The sequence below is a fragment of the Alosa alosa genome, chromosome 12, assembly GCF_017589495.1.
Source record: "Alosa alosa isolate M-15738 ecotype Scorff River chromosome 12, AALO_Geno_1.1, whole genome shotgun sequence".
Classification (NCBI taxonomy): domain Eukaryota; kingdom Metazoa; phylum Chordata; class Actinopteri; order Clupeiformes; family Clupeidae; genus Alosa; species Alosa alosa.
Genome location: NC_063200.1, coordinates 11,717,887 through 11,729,766, shown reverse-complemented (window position 1 = coordinate 11,729,766; position 11,880 = coordinate 11,717,887). Strand labels below are relative to the sequence as shown.

Here is an 11,880-nt window from a genome sequence, read left to right as displayed (position 1 = left end):
ATTGGCCAAGAACAGGACACAAGAACCAGATAGTTGTATTGGACATGGTTGGTTTGTTGGTGTTGACAAGGAGACAAAAAATATTCATTTTTCTAACAAGTATTTATTGAAAATAAAATATATTCTAAAATGCCTTTTAATAGAGTGTCACATTTTACATTGAAATATATAAAGATCTCTATGACTTTTAGCAATCATAATGTGACCTTGACACTTTCTGGAAAAGCACAGGGCACGAAGACAGAAGTAGACAGAAGAAAAGTTATTTCACAAACAGATTTTCTCATTATGAATCTGCACTTAAGTACAAACAATTTGATCCCTTTCTAAACTATATAGTATTACATTCTTTATAAAGCCCGATCCCTTCTCATATTGCAGACCACTTCATTATTTTTAATCAAACATTGTTGTGTGACAACTATACAGGTGATCCATGCCAAAAAGACTGAAAATACCCTGTTATTCTCAAGCCAATGGACAACAGCACAGACAGATCATGCTGCAGTGGTCCTCTAGCCCGATTGTCCACATTCACTAACATTAATCTTATTCGAACAAAATAAGAATGATAGAAAATTAGGTTAAGACAAAAAAATCACAAGGCATTTTGTGTGCAATACTGACTTTGCATATCTAAGAATCATTTCAAGATAAAACCATTATTTAGACAATTCAAGTACTATATAGCAATTGAATACCATGATTGTGATTATAAACTGTTCTTGATCATCTACCAATAACACTCATCAATTTATGGGTCCCACCCAACACAGTATTTTAAACACTGCTAAATTGCGGTTAGAAATACTGATACTAGAGGCTATGGATGGTAAGGCAGAAACATTGCACTCAGGAACAGATTTGTTAGCATAGCATACAAGTGAGCAGCATAGCAATTCAAATGTTTTTGCTACAATTTTCCTACTTTAAGACGAGAGTGATTCGCAATTGAAAATACTATTAAATTATCTCTGCCACAAACAAAATAAAAGTGGTTCCTATAATAAAAAAAACACACACACACACATACACATGTGGTCCAAGTCCCCTGGTCCAATGGGTAGCCTACCTAATGTCTTCTCTCCACCATCACAGGTCATTCAATACGTTTTGTTTTGAATTTACCAAATTATCTTCACTTGCACTGTTGCTCCACGCGGAGCACTCCCGTAGTCCCAGCCCAGGCACCGTGGCTGTAAAGGCAGTGATTAATCTGCTCTGGATTGGATCCTTTCCTCCAGAGGGCTTGTGGGGAACTACAGCCGGCAGAACACTCCCGAGTAGAGAGGGTAAGTGTGTGTTTGCGTGGCAAAAGGCCACACACTATTCAACCTAGAGGACTCAAGAGGCTAGTCTGTCTGGGAGATGGACCCTTTGCCAATATCTGCAGCACGGTTCATTCTCAATGTGCAGACAGAGGCGATGCACTTAAGTCACTACTATTAAGAATAAAACTATGAGGTACAATGTAGTTTAAATTAAGTCTGCATTTTCTGAACAAGCACTGACGAGTATTATTTATTGTAGCATGATTTAAACAAATGGCTTAACTGCCTGTGGCCAAATTGTCTGTTTTTTTTGTTTGTTTTTTTTGCCATATTACTTTGAGCTTTATTGCTGCATGGTCAGCGCGTTCAGAGAAGAACCTACACAATCTCAACCTTACATCCAATCCGAGGTCACCAGAGAGAGAGAGCAGCTCCTGCCACCTCACAGTCGCCCTGATCCAGCGTTTCCTTTTGATTACGGTGTTTACTCCGAGCCGGCGTCGCTGGCGGCCTGAACCGGAGGAGTCCGGCTGGGGCTAGGCCTTCCCCACAGCTGCCTGTCCTCCCGAGGTGGTGGAGGAGGAGGGGATTTTCCTGGCGAGGAAAGCCTGCACGTGTGGCCAGATCTTGTTGGTTTCAGTCCCTGAGAATGTCTCCAGGACTCCTTTACTCCTGAGAGCACAGGGAGAATGTTTGGGTCATTTCTGGAGTTCACGGCTGTGGAATCTGTGACCCAACTGCTGTTACTCACATGCAGTGGGTTCCTGCAGAGTTGCATGTTTTCACAGGAAATACCAGACACTTGTCTGTTATGTAACCATTGCATTGAGACACGATGCAGAGCAAGATTAAAGATCTGCGAGCCATCTTTACAGATAGTGGGTTGAGCTGAATGTTCAGAGGTCAGACACTAATTTTTCTCATAATAGCAAGTCAAACAACCACACCAAAGTTTAGATGACTAAATATGCCATATATTTCAATCAACTTTTTCAGTTCAGTATGCCTAGTTGTTGTGGTTAAAGGTAAACTATGCAGTATTGGCAATTTCCTTACTGTTTTCTCGGTTTTTGCTTCTTTTTCACTGGCTTTGTCATGACGAATGTCTGAAAAACTCCATCGCTACCTTTTTCTAGCCGGTGCCTGACATGTATGTGTATTTGAATGCAGTAAAGCAATTCGTTACACTCGTTATACTTCCTGACACAGGCCGTCGGCCCGCCGGCCCACAGTTGCAAGGGTGTTTTTTCCGCTCACAGGCGCTAGGGGAAAGCGAGACGGCCACCATTCAACCCGAAAAACGTCATATAACCATTCCAATGACTCTGAAGCTGTTAAATGAAGGTAAATTAAGCGAAAAAACTTGCATATTAAGCTAAAAAACCTGCATAGTGTGCCTTTAACTGTCAGGATTACCACATAAGCTGTATTCAATACTAAAGTAGGCCTAGATTTTTTCTGGTACAGTTTCCTACATTATCATTCAATAAACGTTAAATGCAGAACCTTAAGGTGCGTGCGCCCTGCCCCAAAGAACACCAACAAACTCCAACGACTATATTTGGGTCAGAGCGCACCATTGGTCTGAGTCTGTTGAAGTTTGTTTGATGGAGTTTTTTTATGTCCAAAAGTCTATTCCTCGGAACTGGCAGATGGTTTTCTGAACATTCTAAAGACTGCTACCAACACCTGTTAGCTTTAGATTGTTGGGCATTTGTTGGGGCAATATGCAAAGCACCTTTAGATAGTAATAGAAAGTGAAAGACATTTCCATCATGGCTACCTGTAGTACTCCAGCACAGATTTAGATAGTAATAGAAAAGTGCATGAACTTTCCAACATGGCTACCTGTAGTACTCGAGCACAGGTTGCGTCTGATGCTCGTAGGCTTTCAGTCTTCTGGTGACGGTGTAAGGTGTGTCGTCTTCTCTCTGCGTCAGGGCCTCCCCTGTGACATCATCAATGCCCTGGATTCAACACGGAAGAACAGGTATGCCGTTAAGCGTGTAATCTAGTATTTCATGTCAAATATTAAAAGTATTGCCAGACCAATGATGATGAATCTCTGATGGAGTTACTTTTGTGTGCTCTTTCTGTTTCAAACCGATTTTTCAGAGTTGACGTACACAAGATACTGCTTGTGAGTTTAGTGTGATTGTTATGCAATGCATTGTCATTATATATCTTATATTACATGAAGGTGTTCATAAGGTATTGGATTAAGGCACCCTTCAAATTCACACGATTTCAGTCTCTGTGGTCAGCCAGAGTATACAAACATCCTTACATCCTTAATTCTTCCATGCTTCAGAATCTTACTTTTAGCATCAGAGCTAATATTCTAAAGCACATTCTCAGTGAGTGTATGCTATGACACCTGTGCTGCATATCTGCACGCATGTGTTTTGCATAACACAGGTAGACAGCATGCAAGGGCGAGCAGGTCTCTGTAGTGTACACAAATACAGCTTCAGCACATGGTCACCTCCAGCATATGTGGGCCCTGCGATGACCTTACCCCACCCTGAGCTCAGTTGACCTTCACTGGGCTAGTGGCTGGTGCACGGCTGGGCTTAGCTTAGCTTCACACCCCATTAGCGAGGGAGCGCACAGGTAAATCATTAAATGGGACGTGAAACTCAATAGTGGTCTCTCCAGTGTGTCGGTGGCTTTTCATTCCCTCCACGCTCCACTCCACTTCACTGGTGCCCTGAGTCTGTTTATCTCTCCAACAATAATCCCCCCAGAGCTGCCAAGATGTCTGCTTGCTCTGGTTTAATTGCATGGATGAGTGCAAAGGTCTGTGCTCACATCTCCTCTGTAAACAATGAAATGCTCCAGTGTTCTTAACTACCTCCCCCCCCCTCCCCACACACACACACACACACACCTCCACATACGTAACCTTCATGGGTCTTGGTTTAGGAGAGATGAACTTTCCAACATGGCTACCTGTAGTACTCCAGCACAGATTTAGATAGTAATAGAAAAGTGCATGAACTTTCCAACATGGCTACCTGTAGTACTCCAGCACAGATTTAGATAGTAATAGAAAAGTGCATGAACTTTCCAACATGGCTACCTGTAGTACTCCAGCACAGATTTAGATAGTAATAGAAAAGTGCATGAACTTTCCAACATGGCTACCTGTAGTACTCCAGCACAGATTTAGATAGTAATAGAAAAGTGCATGAACTTTCCAACATGGCTACCTGTAGTACTCCAGCACAGATTTAGATAGTAATAGAAAAGTGCATGAACTTTCCAACATGGCTACCTGTAGTACTCCAGCACAGATTTAGATAGTAATAGAAAAGTGCATGAACTTTCCAACATGGCTACCTGTAGTACTCCAGCACAGATTTAGATAGTAATAGAAAGTGAAAGACATTTCCATCATGGCTACCTGTAGTACTCCAGCACAGATTTAGATAGTAATAGAAAAGTGCATGAACTTTCCAACATGGCTACCTGTAGTACTCCAGCACAGATTTAGATAGTAATAGAAAAGTGCATGAACTTTCCAACATGGCTACCTGTAGTACTCCAGCACAGATTTAGATAGTAATAGAAAAGTGCATGAACTTTCCAACATGGCTACCTGTAGTACTCCAGCACAGATTTAGATAGTAATAGAAAAGTGCATGAACTTTCCAACATGGCTACCTGTAGTACTCCAGCACAGATTTAGATAGTAATAGAAAAGTGCATGAACTTTCCAACATGGCTACCTGTAGTACTCCAGCACAGATTTAGATAGTAATAGAAAAGTGCATGAACTTTCCAACATGGCTACCTGTAGTACTCCAGCACAGATTTAGATAGTAATAGAAAAGTGCATGAACTTTCCAACATGGCTACCTGTAGTACTCCAGCACAGATTTAGATAGTAATAGAAAAGTGCATGAACTTTCCAACATGGCTACCTGTAGTACTCCAGCACAGATTTAGATAGTAATAGAAAAGTGCATGAACTTTCCAACATGGCTACCTGTAGTACTCCAGCACAGATTTAGATAGTAATAGAAAAGTGCATGAACTTTCCAACATGGCTACCTGTAGTACTCCAGCACAGATTTAGATAGTAATAGAAAAGTGCATGAACTTTCCAACATGGCTACCTGTAGTACTCCAGCACAGATTTAGATAGTAATAGAAAAGTGCATGAACTTTCCAACATGGCTACCTGTAGTACTCCAGCACAGATTTAGATAGTAATAGAAAGTGAAAGACATTTCCATCATGGCTACCTGTAGTACTCCAGCACAGATTTAGATAGTAATAGAAAAGTGCATGAACTTTCCAACATGGCTACCTGTAGTACTCCAGCACAGATTTAGATAGTAATAGAAAAGTGCATGAACTTTCCAACATGGCTACCTGTAGTACTCCAGCACAGATTTAGATAGTAATAGAAAAGTGCATGAACTTTCCAACATGGCTACCTGTAGTACTCCAGCACAGATTTAGATAGTAATAGAAAAGTGCATGAACTTTCCAACATGGCTACCTGTAGTACTCCAGCACAGATTTAGATAGTAATAGAAAAGTGCATGAACTTTCCAACATGGCTACCTGTAGTACTCCAGCACAGATTTAGATAGTAATAGAAAAGTGCATGAACTTTCCAACATGGCTACCTGTAGTACTCCAGCACAGATTTAGATAGTAATAGAAAAGTGCATGAACTTTCCAACATGGCTACCTGTAGTACTCCAGCACAGATTTAGATAGTAATAGAAAAGTGCATGAACTTTCCAACATGGCTACCTGTAGTACTCCAGCACAGATTTAGATAGTAATAGAAAAGTGCATGAACTTTCCAACATGGCTACCTGTAGTACTCCAGCACAGATTTAGATAGTAATAGAAAAGTGCATGAACTTTCCAACATGGCTACCTGTAGTACTCCAGCACAGATTTAGATAGTAATAGAAAAGTGCATGAACTTTCCAACATGGCTACCTGTAGTACTCCAGCACAGATTTAGATAGTAATAGAAAAGTGCATGAACTTTCCAACATGGCTACCTGTAGTACTCCAGCACAGATTTAGATAGTAATAGAAAGTGAAAGACATTTCCATCATGGCTACCTGTAGTACTCCAGCACAGATTTAGATAGTAATAGAAAAGTGCATGAACTTTCCAACATGGCTACCTGTAGTACTCCAGCACAGATTTAGATAGTAATAGAAAAGTGCATGAACTTTCCAACATGGCTACCTGTAGTACTCCAGCACAGATTTAGATAGTAATAGAAAGTGAAAGACATTTCCATCATGGCTACCTGTAGTACTCCAGCACAGATTTAGATAGTAATAGAAAGTGAAAGACATTTCCATCATGGCTACCTGTAGTACTCCAGCACAGATTTAGATAGTAATAGAAAGTGAAAGACATTTCCATCATGGCTACCTGTAGTACTCCAGGTGCAGGACCTTCTGCAGCTAAACATGGTATTTATTTATTTGTTTGTTTTTCTCTCTTTTGAAAGTGTAGTTTAAATAGGCCATGTCTGGCGTCCACCCTCCGCCCCCTGTACTCGCAGAGCTCACCCAACCCCACACGTTTCATCAAAACCAGGTTTGCCCCAAGTGTGCCAGCCCTCAAAGGCCCCCGGCTACTCAACAGAGATTACAAAATTCTTAATGATCCCCAGCTTGACTGGCAGCATGCAGGAGCCAATAGGAGGTGGGGAGAGGGGCGTGTGTTTGTGTGTGTGGGTGGGTGGGGGGTTAATCTGAAAAAGTGGGGCATGTTTTGGTCTGCCAGCCGGGGACTTACCGGGACCTTGGGGGGGTTGAAGTGGGTGTTGTAGACGCGGCCGCTGGCGAGGTGCACCCAGCGGGACGTGAGGCGCTCCTTGATGGTGTCGAAAGGCACGTTCAGGTTGATGACAGTGTCCACGCTACACACGCCATCCAGCGACTCCGCCTGGGCCACTGTCCGAGGGAAGCCTGCCAGCGGAGAGTGGGACAAAGAGACAGAGAGAGAAAGCAGGAGTGAAAGAGACAGAGAAAGAAAGAGAGAGCGAGAGATAGACAGAGAGGGAGAGAGAGAGTGAGAGAGGGACAGAGAGGCCCCTGAAAGGGGTTCTTCCCACGGGTGCATCAATTTCCCCCTCCCATTCCCCCTGCAACCCCCTCGCCCATCCCCATCCACACCCCCCCACACACAAGCTCCCTCAAAGCACATGCTATAGAGCTTTTGGCACAACTCCTGACCAGAGCTTCAGTACACTGAAGAAGTGCTTCTTTGAGCTAAATAAGATTGAAAATCAAGATCAAAACCCCACCATGCTACGACATGTATTTGCATGTGGTTTAGTATTTATTATGTTTTAACACAAATAATATATGACTATTTTGCACTGAATCATATTATTTCACATCATTTGGTGAAAAAAACTTGAATTTGTGGCCATGTCAGATAGGAATGACCTTGTTCATTCCGTAGAGCTGTCTGAGAAAAACAGCCAGAGTCCTGCACAGCGCTGGAATAGGCAACTCGATGAATGCAGGCGACACAAAACTCCATTCTGTTCAGGCAATGCAAGGGCACTCTGATGGGCCACTTGTGGAATCTTAGGGAAACTTAATTTGAGAAGCTCAGTGGCAATGTGACAATGACAACATGGCCGCATGATAGTGACTGGAGCATGATAGCTTTAATTGTGCCAAACAGACAGACACAAACACACAAATGCATAAGTAGGCGGGGGACAGAACTCTATTTTACCATCTAGCAGCCAGCTGCTTTGCTCCATGCTGCGCAGGTTTGATAAGATGAGGCGGGAAATGACGTCATCAGGCACTAACTGACCCTGGTCGATGCAGGACTTCATGAGAAGGCCCAACTCTGTTGCAGAAATAAATTTAAAAACATTTAAATATTTATTTGGAGTTCAGGGGAATGTATATGATTATTTACAGTGTATAGTCACATCATGTGAATTACAACCTTCTTAACAACTTTCGGTGAAAAAGTACAGTGCTATCGTCATTGCACAGCACATTTACTTTTTAACTGGGCCAGCAGCCTCCTGTGTGGAAAGGATGTTTTGATATAAACTTCTCCACGAGTGTACATAATTTAAGTGGTGTAGAACCAAATGACATCATCATGACCTCTGTTTTTTTTTTTTCAAGAGAAGGCCTTGCAACACTGCAAGACTTGAGTGTTGTGAAATCTAGAGGGAAGTCATTGATTGTCATGTGTGTTTGGCTGCAGGGTTTGAGTGTTATTGAGTGAAGGTCAGGATGTGTTTTTTCACTTTCTTATCAGACGCTAGAGAATATACGGCCTGTCTTATGACCAAGGATAAAGTCCTTTCAGATAGGAGCTCTTTTCATGTTCCTGTTAACACTAAATGTGTTAAGTGAATTTATCATTCTGATTCAGATGTGTTAAGCGGAAGGTGTCAGATCATGTGTTAACTTTTCTGTTTATATAGGCTATATATGCAAGTGATTGACAACCAAGCAAATAATTTTCTAGCCTGGTCGTTACCATCCTACGTACTTCCGCCCTAAATTTGATTATGACGAAGAGAAACGTAGTCACAGGCGGTATGGACCAGGCTAGTAATTCTCCACCAGAATATGCATTTAAGCTATAAAGATGATTACAAAGGTACATTTGTAAGTTTTTTGCTGTTTGTGCAATCAAAACTTTGGCAACAAGGTTAGAGTTTAAAGCCAAGGACCTCCTCATGGTTGAGTGTATTCACTCAGACCTGTGAGTTTGTATGCATAGGGGAGTGCAGAACTTATTCAGAGGAGCCAACTCTGTTCCTTCCTGGATCCATTTCAAGAAAAGAAGAACGGAAAGTTTTCTTCAGAGTAATCTGAGTAGCCTATGCCATTAACTCTAACTCAGCAGCAGAATTTGTACTGAAGACTGAGAATGCCTTCAAGACACCTATTTTGGTTCTGCTATCACTTAAAAATTCTGAACAGAATTTAGTATCTGTTTTGCACCAGCTTAAAGCATAACTTTGAGATTTCCTTTCCTTTTATTTGGTCACATGAGCAAAGAAATCTATGTTACGTTGTGAATGTAATGTTGAAGATCAGTCCTTTCTGACAGCATCACACGAGGGTGCGACGACGCACATCTCTCACGTAGCGCACGTTTGGGCACAGCAGTGAGGTCAAAGGTTATGTTGGCTACCCTCAGGGGGGCTTCGCTCCTACTGAGTCAGTTTACAACCTGATGGAGTGTTGTATAGAACATAGTTCAGTCATTGTCTCTGGTAAAGTAAACGCGTAAAACCTAGGCTATACTCAATTTAACAAAATCAAATGGTTTACATCAGAGACAAATATCAAAATGCCTACGACGAGAAAGAGTGGCCCATTTTGCATTCGTTGCAATGAAGGCTTCTGATTGAGGGGGCGTTCATGTTCAATACGAATTAGCGCAAATAGTAAAACTATTTCTATTGGACGATGTCACATGCACTCTGGACATGGACTCTTCACACTAAAGGTGTGGAATTATACGACAGGTCAATGCAAATTAAAGGACAACATGTAGACTGGGTTTTAGAATCTATTGTTCTTCCAAGACACAAAAGCGTTCAATATCATCACAGAAGGATCAGGACCTTCTGACGGTAGCCTTGCTCAACATAAGGCAACGTCATGAAACCCTTAGAACACACAATCTGATTAAATTGATTTTGTAGGCAATTTGATTGTAATTGCGGTAGTGTCAAATGACGTGCAATATTGACCAAACTGAGGCTTTATTTGAAGCTTGGTTGAGAAAAGTGTACAGGCATGATATGTCATCTTCACAAAAACAGGAGACATTCTGGAGACATTTAATTAAGTGTAACATAGTCACCATGAGTATAGTAGCCTACACCGTTTCTGCCATACTGTACCTGTTTTTGCTTCGATGTTCGCCCTCAGAACATCCCCGCTCGAGAGATGCTTTAGTCCAAAACTTTTAGTTATCCGGTCGGATACTGTGCCTTTCCCGGAGCCTGGTGGTCCCATTATGACCGCGCGAAATACCGTGCGCAAAACCATTTTAAATAGCTTCTTGCAAATGTAGACAGTAAAATATAATCCCAACGTAGGCAACCCCTTTATGTGTCCTTAAAAGCTAACTTATTCAAACGCAGCCATGCCTGGTCGGGACTCGGGACGGGCAGTCTGCAAACTGATCTCATCCTCTTGGTCTTGGAGATAAGCCTTCCTCTCTGCTACATCACCGACGCGAACTGAAGAGGAGGTGCAACGTAAGCATAACAGGAAGTTCATGACGAACGGACTCCACTAGCCTACAGTGCAGGCTACCGAGGGGCACATGAGGACATCTTTTGATCATGGCAGTGGACACTATGAATTTACAGTGGGAAATACGATAAACGCAATGGTATCCTATATGTTAAAATTCAATGTCTTATATAACGTTGTTATGTAATACGCGTGTTCATGGGTTAAATGCTGCGGCCTACATTTCCATTTGATAAATCCTGGTATGCTTCACCGATGTTTTGGATTTGGCACAGATGCAAAGTACGGATAGGCTTGTCATTAACAGGTGATTGCCAGACTGGGGTTAGACTGAGCCTGTCTGCGCGCAATGATTTCCACTGTATATGTTTTCATAAAACAATAATTACACGGAGTAGGCCTAGCCTACGTCGCAGTCTAGGCTACATTGCAGATGATCCTGGGAACCCGGATCATAATGTTATAATTAAACATTGGATATGTTTATTGCTGTAGACTACAACCTTGCATCCATGAAGCTAATGAAGCCTACACGCATGAAGCGTGCACGTCCTACACGCATCTCCCATGTATTTCAGTCCATTCAGTTCCAACTCTGAAGATAAAATAGCCTTTGAATGTTAAAGTTGTTGTTATATGCTGTTATTTCCCTGACGATGTCATTGAATAAAGTTATTAGGACTAAATTATCTGAATCAGCAGTGTGATGATAGAGTAAGCCTATAACTTCTGGTCAAGGAGCCAGCATCATTTCAAAGAAGTTGAACTATAAGAGATAACCCGCTGTTCATTATTTTGAGAACCTAGAAAACCCTAGTGAATTGCGCCCCCGTTAGCCAATCGCTGTAATAGGCAGCTCATTGCGTTGGGATTAGTGTGTGCTTCACTGTGTGCTGAGTGTGTTTCACTAATTCACGGATTGGGATAAATGCAGAGACCAAATTTCCCTCACGGGATCAAAAGAGTATATACTTATACTTAAGTTGTTCAAGTAACCATGTGGTTGAGTGAGTGGGTTGGTGTACTTGGAGGGAGAGGGAGTGTATTGTTTGTATGTGAGCATCCTACAGGTTACTCATCTTGCTCTGGATCATCTTCCTGAATCTCAATATTCTGATCACAGCAAGTCTGGACAAATTACCAGAATCAGTCAGAGGCTACATTCATTGTTTTGGACTTTTATGATGTCTTTACAGCACCAAAAGTATTTGCTTTAAATTTGGCAGTATTATTAAACTACAAAAATGCACAGATGCATAAAGGATTTTAATACAAAAATGCAGCCATTTTCTTCAACCCAATAAAATACAAATGACAAAATACTATTTTGTATTTGAAATATGTATTTTAAATACATGTA

General features: G+C 41.7%; 1 protein-coding gene across 2 annotated transcripts; it reads right to left on the bottom strand.

Annotated features, from left to right (window-relative positions):
- Positions 1–83: 83 nt before the first annotated feature.
- Positions 84–10,914, bottom strand: ak3 (adenylate kinase 3). Of its 2 annotated transcripts, none has more exons than XM_048259925.1 (5): positions 10,163–10,911; positions 8,011–8,130; positions 7,057–7,229; positions 3,120–3,238; positions 84–1,943 (listed from the first exon to the last, which is right to left on the bottom strand). In XM_048259925.1, the coding sequence occupies exons 1-5, from the start codon at positions 10,308–10,310 to the stop codon at positions 1,808–1,810; spliced, it is 696 nt and encodes a 231-aa protein (XP_048115882.1). In that variant the 5' UTR covers positions 10,311–10,911; the 3' UTR covers positions 84–1,807. The 2 variants fall into 2 exon arrangements, 1 of the variants encoding a protein (XP_048115882.1); XR_007195362.1 differs by having other exon boundaries at positions 1,867–1,943; positions 3,055–3,238; positions 10,163–10,914.
- Positions 10,915–11,880: the final 966 nt, after the last annotated feature.

Bases quoted from the DNA above. Each gene is read 5' to 3' on its own strand.
- ak3 (XM_048259925.1), bottom strand. From the start codon at position 10,310: ATGGTTTTGCGCACGGTATTTCGCGCGGTCATAATGGGACCACCAGGC. The intron at 8,131-10,162 runs GTACAGTATGGC...TTTCTGCAACAG, and splicing joins GAACATCGAAGCAAAAACAG to AGTTGGGCCTTCTCATGAAG. The intron at 1,944-3,119 runs GTAGCCATGTTG...CTGTGCTCTCAG, and splicing joins CCTGTGCTCGAGTACTACAG to GAGTAAAGGAGTCCTGGAGA.